The sequence below is a fragment of the Polypterus senegalus genome, chromosome 5, assembly GCF_016835505.1.
Source record: "Polypterus senegalus isolate Bchr_013 chromosome 5, ASM1683550v1, whole genome shotgun sequence".
Taxonomy (NCBI): domain Eukaryota; kingdom Metazoa; phylum Chordata; class Cladistia; order Polypteriformes; family Polypteridae; genus Polypterus; species Polypterus senegalus.
The window spans coordinates 136,257,941-136,275,330 of record NC_053158.1 but is presented as its reverse complement, the minus strand read 5'-3'; the positions used below and the strand labels follow the sequence as shown (position 1 = coordinate 136,275,330).

General features: G+C 35.9%; 1 protein-coding gene across 1 annotated transcript in view; it reads left to right on the top strand.

Annotated features, from left to right (window-relative positions):
• Nucleotides 1–17,390, top strand: part of LOC120529518 (adenylate cyclase type 1-like) — a 557,890-nt gene that overhangs the window by 433,311 nt on the left and 107,189 nt on the right. Inside the window, exons 7-11 of the mRNA XM_039753390.1 lie at nt 2,512–2,653; nt 10,417–10,572; nt 11,222–11,416; nt 15,712–15,809; nt 15,903–15,987. Of these exons, the coding sequence (XP_039609324.1) occupies nt 2,512–2,653; nt 10,417–10,572; nt 11,222–11,416; nt 15,712–15,809; nt 15,903–15,987 (676 nt within the window). The remainder of the gene's footprint in view (nt 1–2,511; nt 2,654–10,416; nt 10,573–11,221; nt 11,417–15,711; nt 15,810–15,902; nt 15,988–17,390) is intronic.

The window sequence follows — 17,390 nt, the reverse complement described above, 5'->3', positions numbered from 1 at the left end:
TCTACCAAAAAATCCTGAAGGAGAATGTCCGGCCATCTGTTCGTCAATTCAATCTGAAGCGATTTTGGGTGCTGCAACAGGACAATGACCCAAAACACACCAGCAAATCCACCTCTGAATGGCTGAAGAAAAACAAAATGAACACTTTGGAGTGGCCTAGTCAAAGTCCTGACCTGAATCCAATTGAGATGCTATGGCATGACCTTAAAAAGGCGGTTCATGCTAGAAATCCCTCAAATAAAGCTGAATTACAACAATTCTGCAAAGATGAGTAGGCCAAAATTCCTCCAGAGCGCTGTAAAAGACTCATTTCAAGTTATCGCAAATGCTTGATTGTGGTTATTGCTGCTAAGGGTGGCCCAACCAGTTATTAGGTTCAGGGGGCAATTACTTTTTCACACAGGGCCATGTAGGTTTGGATTGTTTTTCTCCCTAAATAATAAAACCATCATTAAAAACTGCATTTTGTGTTTACTTGTGTTATATTTGACTAATGGTTAAATATGTTTGATGATCAGAAACATTTTGTGTGACAAACATGCAAAAGAATAAGAAATCAGGAAGGGAGCAAATAGTTTTTCACACCACTGTATGACAATAAACTTGACTTTAAACTGTACCTAATATTTATTGTTAAAACCATTGAAAGGCATCTTAAAGTTTCCAAATTACTAGCACAATTAGTGATTTACTCAAAATTATGCAGTTAGTAAGAGGTGTGGACTTATCTAATTTACTGATTCATACTACACATACAATACACTGGCACACATTTTTGCATTATAGGATCCAAACAATTACTTTTATTTCAACGTCTTGTAATAAAATCTAAAATAGGAGCCTCAAAATATATTTTTTGTTTGAACTATGTACAGCATGAAGTTATGGGAAAGAGTAGTGGAAGTTAAGTTAAGAAGTGAGATGATGATTGGTGAGCAGCAGTATGGGTTCATGCCAAGAAAGTGCACCACTGATGCGATGTTTGCTCTGAGGATGTTGATGGAGAAGTTTAGAGAAGGCCAGAAGGAGTTGCATTGCGTCTTTGTGGACCTGGAGAAAGCATATGACAGGGTGCCTCGAGAGGAGTTGTGGTATTGTATGAGGAAGTCGGGAGTGGCAGAAAACATAAGTATTGTACAGAATATGTACGAGGGAAGTGTGACAGTGGTGAGGTCTGCGGTAGGAGTGACGGATGCATTCAAGGTGGAGGTGGGATTACATCAGGGATCGGCTCTGAGCCCTTTCTTATTTTCAATTGTGATGGACAGATTGACAGACGAAATTAGACAGGAGTTCCGGTGGACTATGATGTTTGTTGATGACATTGTGATCTGTAGCTATTGTAGGGAGCAGGTTGAGGAGATCCTGGAGAAATGGAGATATGGTCTAGAGGAGAGGAATGAAGAACAGTAGGAACAAGACAGAATACATGTGTGTAAATGAGAGGGAGGTCAGTGGAATGGTGAGGATACAAGGAGTAGAGCTGGCAAAGGTGGATGAGTTTAAGTATTTGGGATCAACAGTACAGAGTAATGGGGATTGTGGAAGAGAGGTGAAAAAGAGAGTGCAGGCCATGGTGGAATTGGTGGAGAAGAGTGACAGGAGTAATTTGTGACAGATATCAGCAAGAGTTAAAGGGAAGGTCTACAGGACGGTAGTCAGACCAGCTATGTTGTATGGGTTGGAGACAGTGGCACTGACCAGAAAGCAGGAGACAGAGCTGGAGGTAGCAGAATTAAAGATGCTATGATTTGCACTGGGTTAGAAATGAGTACATTAGAAGGTCAGCTCAAGTTGAATGGTTGGGAGACAAAGTCAGAGAGGTGAGATTGTGTTGGTTTGGACATGTGCAGAGGAGAGATGCTGAGTATATTGGGAGAAGGATGCTAAGGATATAGCTGCCAGGGAAGAGAAAAAGAGAAAGCCCTAAGAGGAGGTTTATTGATGTGGTCAGAGAAGACATGCAGGCGATGGGTGTAAAAGAACAAGATGCAGAGGACAGAAAGATATGGAAGAAAATGATTCGCTGTGGCAACCCCTAATGGGAGCAGCCGAAAGAAGAAGAAGAAGAAGAAGAAGAAGAAGAAGAAGAAGAAGAAGAAGAAAAGTAAAGCAATTGAAGAAATTTGGGTAACAATTCCTGCAGACACCTTGGTGGTACTTAGCAGATCACTAGAACAACTATGGCAATAGTACACAGACACCAAGATTGAACATTCTGAACACATATTAAAATTTGGCATGCGTCACAATATTTACTGTATGTACCTGAATTGACATTATGAAATACATACCAGCCACGTCCCAGTGTACCAAATACCAGCAAGTAATATTTATATGCATGTATTTCCGTTGAAAAATAATTGTATGAATTAGTCATGTTTAATGTGTATATGCATTTCTTGAAACAACTTACATGTTTGATTATGTACTGTATAGTTAAAAATTTGAAATGTTTAATTTTGTTTAAACTTTGAAGTCAAAAGACTTACAACATATTCATCATTTCAGGAAAGTGCACATAACAAAAACTACTCTAGAGTGCCTCAATGGAGACTATGAAGTTGAGCCAGGATATGGGCATGAAAGAAACAGTTTTCTTCAGAAGCACAATATTGAAACATATTTTATAGTGCCATCACATCGGCGAAAGGTAAGAATTGAGTCTTTTTAGTCATTTTTGTGTAAAGTACTTAAGACTTCTTGTCTTTGGATCCTGAATGCCGTAAAGGGACTTAATGAATGCATAATTGAGTCTACATTATAAAAATGCAAAATGTCATTGTGATTGGTGGCAACATAAAATAATTAATCATACAAGTATCAAAATGAATAAAACTCAAACATGCGCAAACAAGGGAACCATGGGACTAAACATTTAGAAGACAAGAAAAATGGAGATATTCTATTTCAATAATTACCACTGAGACAGGGTCCATTATAGCATGTTGTCATGGACAGCAAGGGCTCTACCCAACTGGAACACCAAATTAGCAGATAGACCTGGGGAGAGAGCATGCTCAATGCATTATCTACCCTCGAATAGTTCCATGGGTGCCTCCAGGGGCTGCAGAGGCTGAAGAGCCCTACTATGTTGGGCTTCTGCAACACCTTGGAGTACTTCTGGAAAATGCTAATGGGCCACCTGGAATGCTCTCAGGTGCAGAATAAAAGGAGCCGGCCACTTTCATTCTGGGAGTGGAGGCAGAGAGAGAAAGAAAAAGGTGGACGAAAGGAAAAAGAAAGAAAAAAAGAGAAGTTCTTGCTGTTTATTGTGTTTATTGTCCTTACTGTACTGTGCTGAGCAGGTGGGAAACGAGGAAAGCACTTCCCATTAAAATAAAAATGTGTGGTGCTGAAACTTGTGACTGGTGTGACTGGTTGGGACGGCTGGTGTGCCCCCTGCAGGTCACAATGTATACAGTATATTAACTAGTACTACTTTATTGATTAAATAATAGGTGGTTGGATGGATGAATAGATTGTGATATTATGCGTTGCCACAAGGTTCAGTATGGTTTTACTGCCTCGTGGCTGCCATTCTGCATGGAGTTTGCAATTTCCTGTTGTCTTTACCTGTATTTCTCCTGAGTTTTTGTTGTTAGATGAACATGCCTAATTAACTAATGATTTTAAATTTACGCAGTTTGAGAGAGTTTGTGTTTGTGCATAAATATAAATATGTCCTGCTTTGGACTGGCATTCAATACACATCTGGTACTTGAAACTGCCAGGATTGCCTTTAGTTCCCATCTACTATGTTATTAATGCATACATAAAAAGAACAGGTTTCCAAACTGTAATAATCTATGTACTGTTACATTATAAAAATTAAGAATTTATTGTCTTTTCATGAAATTTCTCTTTTTATTTTTTGTATCTTCTCATATCAGCTCTTCTTATTAATTTTTTGTGTTTTTGAATTGTACAGCTATTTATTATACTCTAATGTGTTGCATGGTATACATGTTTACGAAATACAATAGTCTGAAAATGTAGTCATCGGAATAGTCAATTTGAAATTAAAAGTGAGAATAGTATATTTACTTTCCAGGGGACTTTTAAGACAAGAAATTGGTTCCAACAGCAGAGAGAGAGAGAGAGTCTGATCCAAAAGATATGCATGATATGTTTACCTAGTATGGCTCACTGCCTGTGTACATGAGCATGCATCCTTGAATTAGATAATGTAGTTTTAAAATCATATTAGAGTTGTAATGGCTGAATTTCACTGATACTCAATGATTTTTACTGTCCAATAACATCTTGCATAAAATTACTGTTTTATAAATTTCAAGTATTTTATGTTATGTGAAACACATCACTTTAAATGCAGTTAACATTTTTACAACATACAGTTATATGTACAGTTATATACTGTATATTATAGCGTATACCTCTTATGTTTACTCTGAAATACAGAATTAGTTTATTTTTGAAAATGTTAACATCTTTCTTTTCTATGGATTTGTCTTTTTTAATAATACATACTGTTAAGTATTTTAAATTGATAGGTGGCTTTGATTAAGCACTCTCTTATTGTCAATATAGGAAATGTCAACTAGTTTGTTACATTTATGGAAAAAGGTAGCAAGTATTTATCTATTAAACACTAGAGATGAATTAACATGCTTTACTATGCTTTTTAATCTTTTATTGTCATTTTGTTTTGGTCACAAGATAACATGCACAGGAACGTGGTTGGTGTGGAATACAAACTGGGTTTGCTTATGCAGTCTTCACAGCCATTTTTCTACCTTGATTAAAATAGCTATAGAACAACCCACTCTTATTCTTTCTCAAAATGTACAATATATGTTTTGAGCAAAGTTTCTATCGTCACCTTTGCATTTTTAAAATATTAATTTTTTTCAATGTATTCATTGTTTTTTTAAATATGTCTTTCATTTTGCATCTTGTTTGCTAGTTAGTTACTTGCTTAGGTTGTATTGTAATAATTTTTATTGTAGAGAAACGAGCAAAGCAATTTTCTTGTTGGTTTGATCATAAAGTCTTGAGTGTTAGTGTCCCTTTTCAGGTTCATTTTAGTCCTATAGTCCATAGCTTTTGTAAGTGTCATGCTGTTTCTTTTGTTTGGAATATATTAAATGTTTGTTAGTCATGATATGGTCCAATCAGGAGAAGGTACAACCTTCCTTTAAAAACTGATATATTCATAATGTACGATTTTATTTTTGCTACTAACCAAAGTTTAAAATGTGTAACTGCTTCAGTCGTGTTATCAGTGTTGTTTGTCTGCATTTCAACTTTTGCCTTCATTAAAAACTTCAATGTGATGCTGTTTTGTACCTGAAAAAAGTGCTGTTGTGATGATGGTGACAAAGATGAAAAAAATGAGAACAATTAAATTTCTTTTGAAGTGATGTTTGGACTACACTGTTGATTTATTATTATACTGTTTGTCTAACACCTTTGTATAAGGCAACATACTCTACAAGATCAGGATACATTTCAGCTGTTTACAGATATATTTTACAGAAGGAACACAGGCATTATAAGTGACTTGCTCAAAGTCACACAATGAGAGAGAGGTGGAAAATGAACCAGTAAATGTTTAAAGTAAATAATGTGTGTGTTTGTTTTTGCTGTGTGTGTTTTTGTCCCCAACCCTGACAAAGAAATGGCTTTTTGTTTATTGCAAATTATAGAGTCTAGACAGAAAATGACTGATAGTGAGAGTATGTTTAAGTGTGTCCTGAGACTGACTGCCATTTCAACTAGGAAGTGGTTCCTGGATTATACTTCATGCTGAACTATTTGGATTTCTCTAACCCTTTAATAAAATTCATAGTTGGAAGGATGGTTGGATAGATAGACAGATGGGTACTGCACTGCAAAAAAACTCAGATTTTGACATTTGTATAGTGAAACTTTCATCTTGTGGATTAAGGAATCATCTTGTCTGTTTATGACATCTATGATTTTAGGGTAATCTTGTTAATACTTGTATTCACCCCATAAAGCTAAATTGGAATAAACATGATGGAGAATGAGTAGATATTTATATTCATTGCATTGAAAAGTGGGTGACATGGTGAAACACCTAATCCCTTTTAACACCAGTGGCCTATTTTGAAATCCCAGCATGGAATTTTCAAGGTCTCCCCAAGTCCAGAGTTGTTTTCCACACTGCCCTAACTTTTTCTTGGTTGCAGCTCAATGTGACCCTGGTCTAGGTAAGCTGCTTGAGAAATCTCTGGGTAGATGGACTTTACAAAGTGAATCCTATAAAAATCCAGATGTGTTGCTGCCTTTTAAGGACATAAATGGTAACTATTGAAATGTATTTTTAAAAATATATATTTAACATAATGTGAAGCATTATACAATATGATTATTTAAGAAAATAAGAAGTTGCGTTAGTTTGGGGATGATGGTTAGTCCTGCTGCTTCACAGATGCGGTGTCCTCAAATCAAATCCCATACCGTATTGTTGTCCGGGTGTAGTTTGCACATTGCATAAGGTTTTTCTGTAGAGACTCTCATATATCCCCCAGCAGGTTAGAGTGATTGATGATTCTAAACTGGCTCTGTAAGTGGGCCTTGTAAAAGATTTTTTTTCCTCTCTTGTGCCCACTTATGCCAGGATATTACGTATCTGGACCCACATTAGTTGAAATTTTGTTAATGGGTTTGAGAAAGTTTGGATGTTATGGATTAATTTGCATGTTATCTTAAAGAATCTATTTGTTAGAATAATATTAATAGTAATGCAATTGACAAGTGAGGCAACACATTAGTTATGCTTGTTCATTGCTGGTATAAAGAATTTCAATAAATGCGATAAAAGTAAAAAAAAAATGCTAATAAAATACATATTTCTTTTTAATTAAACTATAAGTAAATAGAATAAAGAAATTTGTACAACATTTTATCATAAGTAGCATGTTTCTTAATAAAAAAAAAACATTGAAAAAATACAGCTGAAACAAAAAATAAAGTAAACCTAAATCTGATCTTCTGTAGCTCATTCAACAGTAAGTAGTTCAATTATGTGTGTGAAATGAATTGAACAATATTCCAGGACAAGAGGTTTGATTGTACTATACGAGCAGGTTAAGTGACTATTAAATTCTCATAAAACCATTGGCAGAGGGCATAAAATATAACATGATTTAAGTGCATCAAAGATAAGTGAGAGGGAATGAGATCCAAGCTAAATCATTAACGCAGGTTGTTTTGGGTGAGCAAAACTGCCTGAATTTGTTCAATTACTGTATTAAGAAAAGGAGAAACAACTCTTAGCTAATGCTTTTTTCTAGTATGAAATACTATAGATATCAGGTATGTGTAATTAACTAAATGTTTCTAAAGGGTAAAGGGATGTAGGGAGAATTAAAGTGCCAATAATATGGTCCCATCAAAACAAACAAGATGTCCACTGAATTTGCCATTATGTTTACTCAATCATTGAGCCAATTCTGCAAGTATAAATCCTATTACTACATCCTCATAGTTCCCATGTTTTTGCAAACAATAGTTAGTGAAAGGTGAATCTCTGGCACCTAAACAACAGAATATTTCAGCTAAAGAAAGGGAATCCCCTACAGAGAAGCAGCCATATTCATGTAATGCCTGTGTGACATCAAAGGAATTTAAATAGGAATACAGTTGACTTATAGTATTGACTCTTTAGTCAAAGACTAGGCCTACAGTGGAAAATTGTTTTTCTACTGTTTAGTCCATGTCTTAACTGTGATTGATATTAGCAAGGGTAAGTGGTGAAAAAACGTGATACCAAATTGTGAACTTTGCCTGATATGTATAGGACTGTTAAAAATGTTGCAGTGTTCTATGTGGACTGGACTACCACAGAGGTCATGACTCTGACTAAAGAAACAAGCAAAAGAGTAGATTATTCTTTTGTACTTGGAATGTAGGATCCATGAATTTTGAGGCAAGAGAGATTTTGGATGAGTTGGAGAGGTGTGGAATCTATGTTCTCCTTGAACAGGAAACAAGGTGGACTGGTGCAAATTCTGGAAAATTGGAAAGGGTTTTAAATGATATTATTGAGGAACAGATAATGGCAGAACTGGTGTGGGAGTTGTAATAAGGAAAGAATGTAGCGATAAGGTTTTAGCAGTTAGGAAGTTTAGATAGATTAGTTAACTTGAAATTATTATTAGGAAATCACAAATATAATAATGGCATAAGTACTGTGCATCAAAGTGAATTTACAGTGGAGATGGAGACATTAATTTGTCAGGGTTAAGGAGCAGGGTTAGATATAATGAGATATTGGAGAGGGGAGTGATGGATACAAGGGTGAACATGGTCAATATAGATTTGGAAAAAGAAGAAAGAAAAAAACCAAAGCAGCATTTGACAACCTAAAGGCTTAGTGGATCTCAAAGTCGAACATGTTTATAATGAATTGTAGAGAGAATGCCTTTGTGAAATAATATAGGATTTTGTTAATTCATTTGAATATGAATGGAAGCAACCCTAAGATTTGATGTGGAAATGTAAGGATTAAGATGTGGAAAATGAAGAGAGAACATTAACGTGTTTGGAAAATTACACAGACAACAGGGTGGAGAATATTTGGAAAGATATGAGTACATTATGTGTAGAGGGAGCAGGGGTGGTGAGATGGAGATGGGAAGTTGTGTCTGTGTGGGTTTCCTCTGGGTGCTCCGGTTTTCTCACACAGTCCAAAGACATGCAGGTTAGGTGCTATGGTGATCCTAAATTGTCCCTATTGTGTGCTTGGTGTGTGTGTGCCCAGCGGTGGGCTGGCGCCCTGCCCGGGGTTTGTTTCCTGTGTTGGCGCCCTGTGTTGGCTGGGATTGGCTCCAACAGACCCCTGTGACCCTGTAGTTAGGATATAGCGGGTTAGATAATGGATGGATGGATGGAAGATTTTAAATTTAGAAAGTATTAAATAAGATGAAGGACAGAAAAGCATATGGGCTGTCAAGGATGCAAAATAAAGTCCATAAAATATTAGGAGAGTTTCTGCTTGGATTGCTGAAAATGTTACACCACAAGGATAAGATCTTGGATAACTGAAGAAAGAGAGCATGTGTGCCTTTGTTTAAAAACAAGGATGATGCACTGGATTATGGTCACTGGGTTAAGTTAGAAAGTTCAAAAGAAGATAGATTAAGAGAATTTGTGAAGACACAAGAGGAAAATGAAAAGCTATATTATGTCTTTGATCTGAAAAAGGCCTACAATAGAGTTCCAAGGAATGTAGTGTTTTGTTGTCTAAGGAAGAGGAAAGTTCTGAAAAAGCTGGTCAGACAAGTAGAAATGATGTATGAGGAATCACTAAAAACAGAAAGAACTACAGTACATATGGAAATACAGAAAGGATTCATTTGTCAGTAGGTTTGCTGTACATCAGATTTTGGCTCCTAGCCCCTTTTCTCTTGGATCTTGAGGTCAATGGGCTAAGTTATCAGAAGTGAACATTTATGGGAATTGTTTATGATGACCTTATGATCATAGCAGAGTCAGAGGAAGAATTGCTAAGAAATTTAATTAAATCGGTGGCCTTGGAACAGGTGTAATTGAACATAAAAGCAAGAAAACCTGGAGGAAAGGAGAGAAACTGTCAATGTAAGATAGAGCAGGCTTGGATCTTAAGAAGGAATGGAATACAGTATTTAATACTTATGGTCAGTTATAAACCTATTGAGTAGCACTGTGACATGGAAATAGGTAAAAGAATAAAGGCACGAGAAAAGAAGAATGGTGTAAGGGTTTGGTATGTAATAAAAGGATATTAAGCGAAATAATGATAAAGATCTATTTATGAAATACAAAGCCTGTGATAATATAAGTTGCAGGCATATTGCCAATAAGGAAGAGAGAGAAAGAGAAACTTTACATGCTAAAAATACTAAGATGGGCCCCTACAATCTCATACATGTAGAGACGACAGAGGGATGAAAAGGTTATGAGAATGACAAGAATGGTAAAAACCTGAATGAAAATTAGTGAAGTTAGTTTGAGATAGTTTGGGCATGTGGTTAACAGAAACAAGAAGAAGGAAAAGATTGTAAGAATCTGGAAAATACACATCAAAGGGAGAAGGTCAAGGGGGGGGCAGTGGCTCATGTATGAGACTATGTGAGGAGGAATGTAAGGAAAAAGGAGATGAGAGAAGAGAATGTGGGGGGATATACAAAGAAGAAAGAGATGTGTCAAAAAAGCTGCTACCTAGCAATGGAATAAAGAAGAACAAGAAGAATATTCAATATTTCTGTGTGCTCACTGCCCACGTATAACATTTAACCAGCTCATTATTAATTAATTTTGTTTTTTTAAATAGGTGAAAAAGTATTTCATTATTATTATTTTTTGCCTAATTTTATAGAATTTTGAAAAATATTTATAGATAATCTGTCTGTATAATATATTCTGGCATTTTCTTTCTCATGACAGATTTTTCCAGGATTAATCCTTTCTGACATAAAACCTGCCAAAAGGATGAAATTCAAAACAGTTTGTTATTTACTTGTTCAGCTTATGCACTGCCGAAAGATGTTCAAAGCTGAAATTCCTTTTTCAAATGTCATGACCTGTGAAGATGATGACAAGGTAAGCAAAATATCTATAAAGAGATGTTGAATTTGTATTTCTGAGCTTATTTTGTAAAGTAATGTACTGTAATGAAATAGTTTTAATACAGGCCTTTTTATATATCAGGATTAAACTGGGAAAATGTATAATATTCATATAAAATTTAGTTACAGAAGAACTATGTCAGCAATATAAATAATACACTTGGCAAAAGATCATTTAGAATAACAATATTTTTTCATCTGAGTGACAGCCTCCTTCCAAGAAAAGTTAGACAGGTATTAGCAAATCCTGTTTACAGGTAAATTACTTTATAAATATTTTAAGTATCTGGTAATGTGAAAAATGCTCAATATATACTGATATTAGTACCACAGAATTTGAATACTTTGTAAAAAGCATGCCAAGAATGCATCTATAGAATGTGAGTATACTACCTAGAGAGTGTCTTGTTTGATTCCCTGAAGCCAGAATAATGTCTTGTTTCTCCTGTCCCATGTTAAGAATTTTCCAGTATGCTATATTTGTGAGCTACTGTGGTAATTGTCCTTAATCTTGAATTTTTGTTTTTATCTGATTAGATAAGTTTTGGAATAAATGATATAACTCTCTATTTATTTATTAAGAGTGACTGGCTGATAACATTACATTTTTCTTTAATTTACAGCGAAGAGCACTCAGAACAGCTTCTGAAAAACTAAGAAATCGTACTTCTTTTTCAACTAATGTAATACATAACACCCCAGGCACACGGGTTAACAGGTATATTAGTCGCCTGATAGAAGCTCGACAGACAGAGTCAGAAATGACTGATTTGCATTTAATCACTTTGATGTACAAACGTTCTGAAAGAGAAAAAAAAGTAAGTGACCATTCTTTTCCAATTTTTCCATTAATTTTCAGTGTGCTAATGAAGAGTCTTTCTTATATATTCATTCTATAAACTTTAAAGTAAATAATTATTTTCTTAACCTTTAACTCAATTTTAATTTAATTTACATTCATGTCCTTTAGGGTTTTTGTTTAATTTCCACTTCTTATTTATTTTTGATATTGTGGTCCCCGGCCGGGCTCCCGCCCAGGAGGACCGGAGGAGGGCTTGTGCCTCCTCCAGACCGCGAGGGGGCGTCCACCCTGGTTATGTTGGGGGCCTCGGGTGAAGGGCTTGGAAGCCCAGCCCTGTAGGGACCCGTGGCCACCGCCAGGTGGCGCCCCAGTGTCTGAATATCCCGGGAGCCCAGCACTTCCGCCACACCAGGAAGTACTAGGAGGAAGACGACGGGGGCACCCGGACAGCTTCCGGGTGCGCAGCCGGCACTTCCGCCACACTGGGGCGTGGCTTCGGAAGAATGCCGGGAAGCAGCTGGAGCCCATCCGGGTTCCCATTTAAGGGGCCACCTCCCTCCAGTCATCGGCAGAAGTCGGGTGGAAGAGGACGGAGCTGGAGGGAGGACTAGAGGCGGCCAGGAGAAAGGCACTGGAACTGTGTGGTCTGGACATTGGGGGAATCGGTGCTGGAGGCACTGGGGTGTGTCGTGCACGTGATCTTGTAAATAGTGTAAATAAACAGTGTGTTGGGATTCAACAACGATGTCCGTCTGTGTGTGTCCGGGCCAGCGTCCACAATATATTTTTTTCTTTTACTAGCTGTAAAAGTGTAGCTGTGAGCTACACTTTTATGAGAAATGTTATTTTTAAACTTAAATCTTTTTTTAAATGATATTATTGTATTGTATTATTGTATTGTAATATAAAATGTTTGATTTTAAACATTTTATAGTTGTTTGAATAAAGAGAGATACTGTAAGAAATATTTAGAAAACAATACAAAAATATTTTATTTAAAAAGTATTTAGCACAATCCCTGCAAATCTAGTCCTTATGTATTTCTTTGTCCCCTGGATTTCAATGATCTAATAAGAATATAGTCATGCGCTGATTTTCTGCCAACTTAATTGAGGTGATTCTTACTTACGACCAAAAACCACAGGAAAACAATATTCTACAAACTGCAAAAACCAGCAAGAGTAATAAATCTTTTACTATTATTGTTATTTAACAATATTATTTACCAGAGTTTTCTCAGTCTTGGACTGACCTCTAAGGTTTGTTCTGATTGGTGCTGCACCGCATGGGTAATTCTTATGCATTAAGCCTGCACCACCTTCTTTACACCAGTGTTTCTCAATCTCAATTGCAACCCACCACCATCAACCCAGGTTGTGATACAGTATTTGAGAAACTCTGGATTAGGTAACCCACTACGACTCATTTGCAAACTAACAATGGCAACCTGCAGCTCACCAGTGGAGAGAACCAGTGATCAAGAAACACTAGCTTAGGCAACCTACTTTGACCCACTCGTGAACCACTGATGACAAACCGCGACCTAGTTTTTGAGAAACTCTGCCTTACATGGATCCAGCATGCAGATGCCAAGACTCAAAGATTGGTTTGAGCTATTCTGTACCTGCAGTTAAACTAAGCATACCGGAGCCCCACACCAGATAAAACAGAGTCTCAATTACAATGACCTTTACACTTGGCGACCAAAGTGCAACCAGTTACACATACAGCCGAATAGTGAGTTCCAAATGGAACTGTAAGTTGGCTCGTGACTGTGTTTCCCTTTCCCGAAGCTTGATTTAGAGTATTCCTAACTGACTGAATCAAGATCATATTTAAAATGTGACAAAAATGTATCAAATTAAGTTAAATTAATAGTAACTCCAAACCATTTCAGCAGATCCTTGAGCAATGTAGCTTTGTAATATCTAATATGCCTCTAATAAAACAATTACACCAACTTTTTTAATGTGTCTAAATAATATATTTGGTAATGGAGTTTTATTTTGGATTTTTTTTTTCTTTTTTACTTTTTGAGATACCATAATCAATTAATCAATCAATTTTACATGTATCAGTTCTCAGACTGAAAATGATTTGTGCTGAACTGGAAATATTTACAATAAAGTGATAAATGTGATAGTAATGATTTCAAAAATGTGTATATTCCAAATTTTAACTAGTTTGTTTTCTTCTGTTTTTTTTTCTTCTTCCAATGTTTAAAAAACATTCAGTCTGTAAAGCTTTTAACTGATCCAGACAGGATCTAAAGAAAGTTAGGTTTTATAGGATGATGTGTTCAGCACAAATCAAGACAATATACTCTCAAGCTATACAATGTATTATTGAGGCCTTACCTGGATTACTGTCCACAGTTCTGGATTCATATTACAAAATAAAAAAACAGCACTAGAGAGGGTCCAGCAAATAGCAAGTAGATTGAATCCTTGACTTTGGGGAATGAGCTGTGAGGAAAGATTGAAAGTGATGAAGTTTTTCAGTTTAAAGGGAAAGAGGATAAGAAAAGAAATTGTAGAAGTGTTCAACATTATGAAAGTAATTGGTATAGCGGTTTTTAGCTGTTATTTTAATATTAGTTTTTGAAAAATAACATGGTTTTTCCTTACTCTGAAATCTATAGATTCTATTGTATTTTCCAGGCCTTGCAAGAAGTACCATAGGTGACTAGAAATTGACAATCTATGCTGAGTTGAATGGCTTGTTTTCATCAATATTGTTCTCATATTCTTATTAAAGGATATGTTTGATTATTTCTTCACAAACATGGTATATATGCTATAGTTAAGCATTTTCTATATATTTAAAAAACATCTTACCCACACTGGCATTTTATAGTTGCAAGCCACCATAGAAAAAAGATATTTTGTAAAATTTATAGAAAACACTCAAGTTTAGAACATAATTTCACATGGCAAAAACATATACAGTAATCCCTCCTCGATCGCGGGGTGTGCGTTCCAGAACCCTCCGCGATAGATGAAAATCCGTGAAGTAGAAACCATATGTTTGTATGGTTATTTTTATATATTTTAAGCCCTTATAAAATCTCCCACATTGTTAACATTATTAGAGCCCTCTAGACATGAAATAACACCCTTTAGTCAAAAGTTTAAACTGTGCTCCATGACAAGACAGAGATGGCAGTTCTTTCTCACAATTAAAAGAATGCAAACATATCTTCCTCTTCAAAGAATGTGTGTCAGGAGCAGAGAATGTCAGAGAGCGAGAGAAAAGCAAACAATCAAAAAATCAATACGTGTTTTTGGGCTTTTAAGTATGCCGAAGCACCGCGATAAATCGGCATTTTTTAGAGGAGTGTCCGTATCCTCTAGGCAAACATCCTCTGTACAAACACCCCCTCTGTTCACACCCCCTCCGTCAGGCAGAGAGAGTGAGAGAGACAGAGAAAAGCAAACAATCAAGCACCGCGCGGGAAACATATCGTATATCATTGAGGAGTTTTATTTAATACATAATACGTGCTCTGATTGGGTAGCTTCTAAGCCATCCGCCAATAGCGTCCCTTGTATGAAATTAACTGGGCAAACAAACTGAGGAAGCATGTACCATAAATTAAAAGACCCATTGTCCGCAGAAATCCACGAACCAGTGAAAAATCCGTGATATATATTTAGATATGCTTACATTTAAAATCCGCGATGGAGTGAAGCCACGAAAGTCGAAGCGCGATATAGCGAGGGATCACTGTATACCATGTCTGTAAAGAAATAATCATCTTGAAAAATACCAAACATAGCTGATCTTATGGAAGACTGTTTACCATTGTATGTAGGTGGAAGGAAAAGTAATTAATAAATGTATAGTCAAGCAAAATAAGGGTAAGCAAGAGAGTACAAAATCTCAGTGCATTAACAAGCAAGGAAATTCACAAGATTTGAATTTAATTTTCAAAGTTGATAGGCTATCATGACTTTGTTGGGTTTCTCTTGATGTACATTTTTTTCTGGCAATGACACTTTTTGCTATGTTTTGTGACTAGTTTTCCTGTGTTTAGTTTTGGTTTTTGATGAAAGTATGGCTTGACTTCCTGTTTTTGACTCCTGTTGATCCTATTGACTGGTCTTTCTCTTAATAAAATCTTTTTCTTCAGTTTAGGAATATTACAGATGACATGAATGGTATAATACTAGTAAATATATCTATATTTAGTTAAATATAAACAAAACCAAAAATGTAAAAGGATATTTTGTCATACCTAACAAATTTAACATTGATTGCATACAGGGGGGGTTCAAAAATGTACTAATTGGTCTTTATCTATATTCACAGTATCACCAACTCCATGATGAGTATTTCACCAGTGCAGTAGTTCTTTCATTGATTCTTGCTGCCTTATTTGGTGTTGTCTACATTTTAATAATACCGCAGTATGTATGAATTGATCTGAAATTTCTTTTCCTATTTCTTACTTTAACTTATTTTAAATGCTCAAGTATTAACTTTCTTCCTTTCTTCTCCAGGAGTACAGTTGTGCTAGTTCTTCTGGTATTCTGCATATGCTTCCTAGTTGCTTGTATCATGTATCTACATGTTACAAGAGTACAGGTAATGCTTCAGAACACCTAACAAATTATGGTATTAAGTAGGAATGATATTGAAATGTTTAATATAAGTAGCATTCTTTACTATATAATTATTTCTATGGGGTTTTGTGCTTAGCCACTTTGGGAATTTGAGTCTGTACTAAATGTCATTTACTTTTTATCCATAAGGTAATATTTGAAAATGTGTACAGTGCTGAATTAAATTGGATTAGGTCAGTGATGAAGTACTGTAGCTTTCACCGAATTCACATCAATTAGCATTGAGTGCTGCAGATTCCACCAATAAGTGTTGGTTGGTTTAATTGGTTAGTCTGAATGGCCTGTTATGTTGGCATTTGTGTGTAAGTTGCACCTCACCTACGGATGACAAAAAGGATATGACAAAATAAATGGAAGGTAAACAAATGCTCAGCTTCTCACAAACCTGTGGGAGTTTGATTATCCACTTGGCAAATTACCACATTATAGTTGCTCTTGACACATCTTCTATCATCTGCCACTCTTTTCTTCTTACTATACCTTGCCTCACAAACAACAGTGTGAATAGGAGCAAAGCAATGCAAACGATAAGAAACAAAGTCATCATACAAGAAAGCCTGTCTTTTTTGTACAGTTTATATTGCATTCCTGCTGGGGGCAGTGCTTGACATCCTTTGTTATGGTGGTAACTCACATAACCTCCAGTTGTCCACACTGTATGATTTTTATAGATCTCGATGCCAGCCATATCCATTACCAGATGACAAAGATTATATGTCTGTCACCTGAGGCTTACTCTGAATTGTTTCGATTTATACTTAAACATGCATTTCACACAATTCAGCACTTTGTTGCTGAGTCAGACTGATCTCTGCTCTCTTCAGTTTTGATTTGTTTGTTGTATCTTATTTTTATCTTCTTCATTTTGGGTCAATCAGCATTTCTTGTGATTATTGCAAAGTCTTTCTTTTGTTTTCCTAAATGTTTTTGATCATTATTTTGACTCTTTTGCTTTTTATTGGCCTTTGTGTTACCAACTCTCCTCCTTGCAGCAATTATTTTTTTGTAAATTATGACCTTCATATTAACATTAAATACTTCACCAAACAATACTGTCAAATACATTCATCTTGTTTCACTGACAAAATTTTCTGAGCCAGTTGCTCAACATAAAAGGAAGGATGGGCACTTAAATGGAGGGAGTATGGAAGGAAGTAAATGCCCAGCACTGGTTGATGGAACATACTTTGACCTGTTAGGAAGTAACTGGTAAACTTCAGAAAATGTAATGAACAGTATAATTCTTAGCAGTGCTAAAAACAGAACCATAAAAAAGTTTACAATATCTGGAAACAGTTTGATCAGATTAGAACTTCAGTGTAAGCCTTGATTATATATATGATAGCTGGCTGGGTAGATAAATCA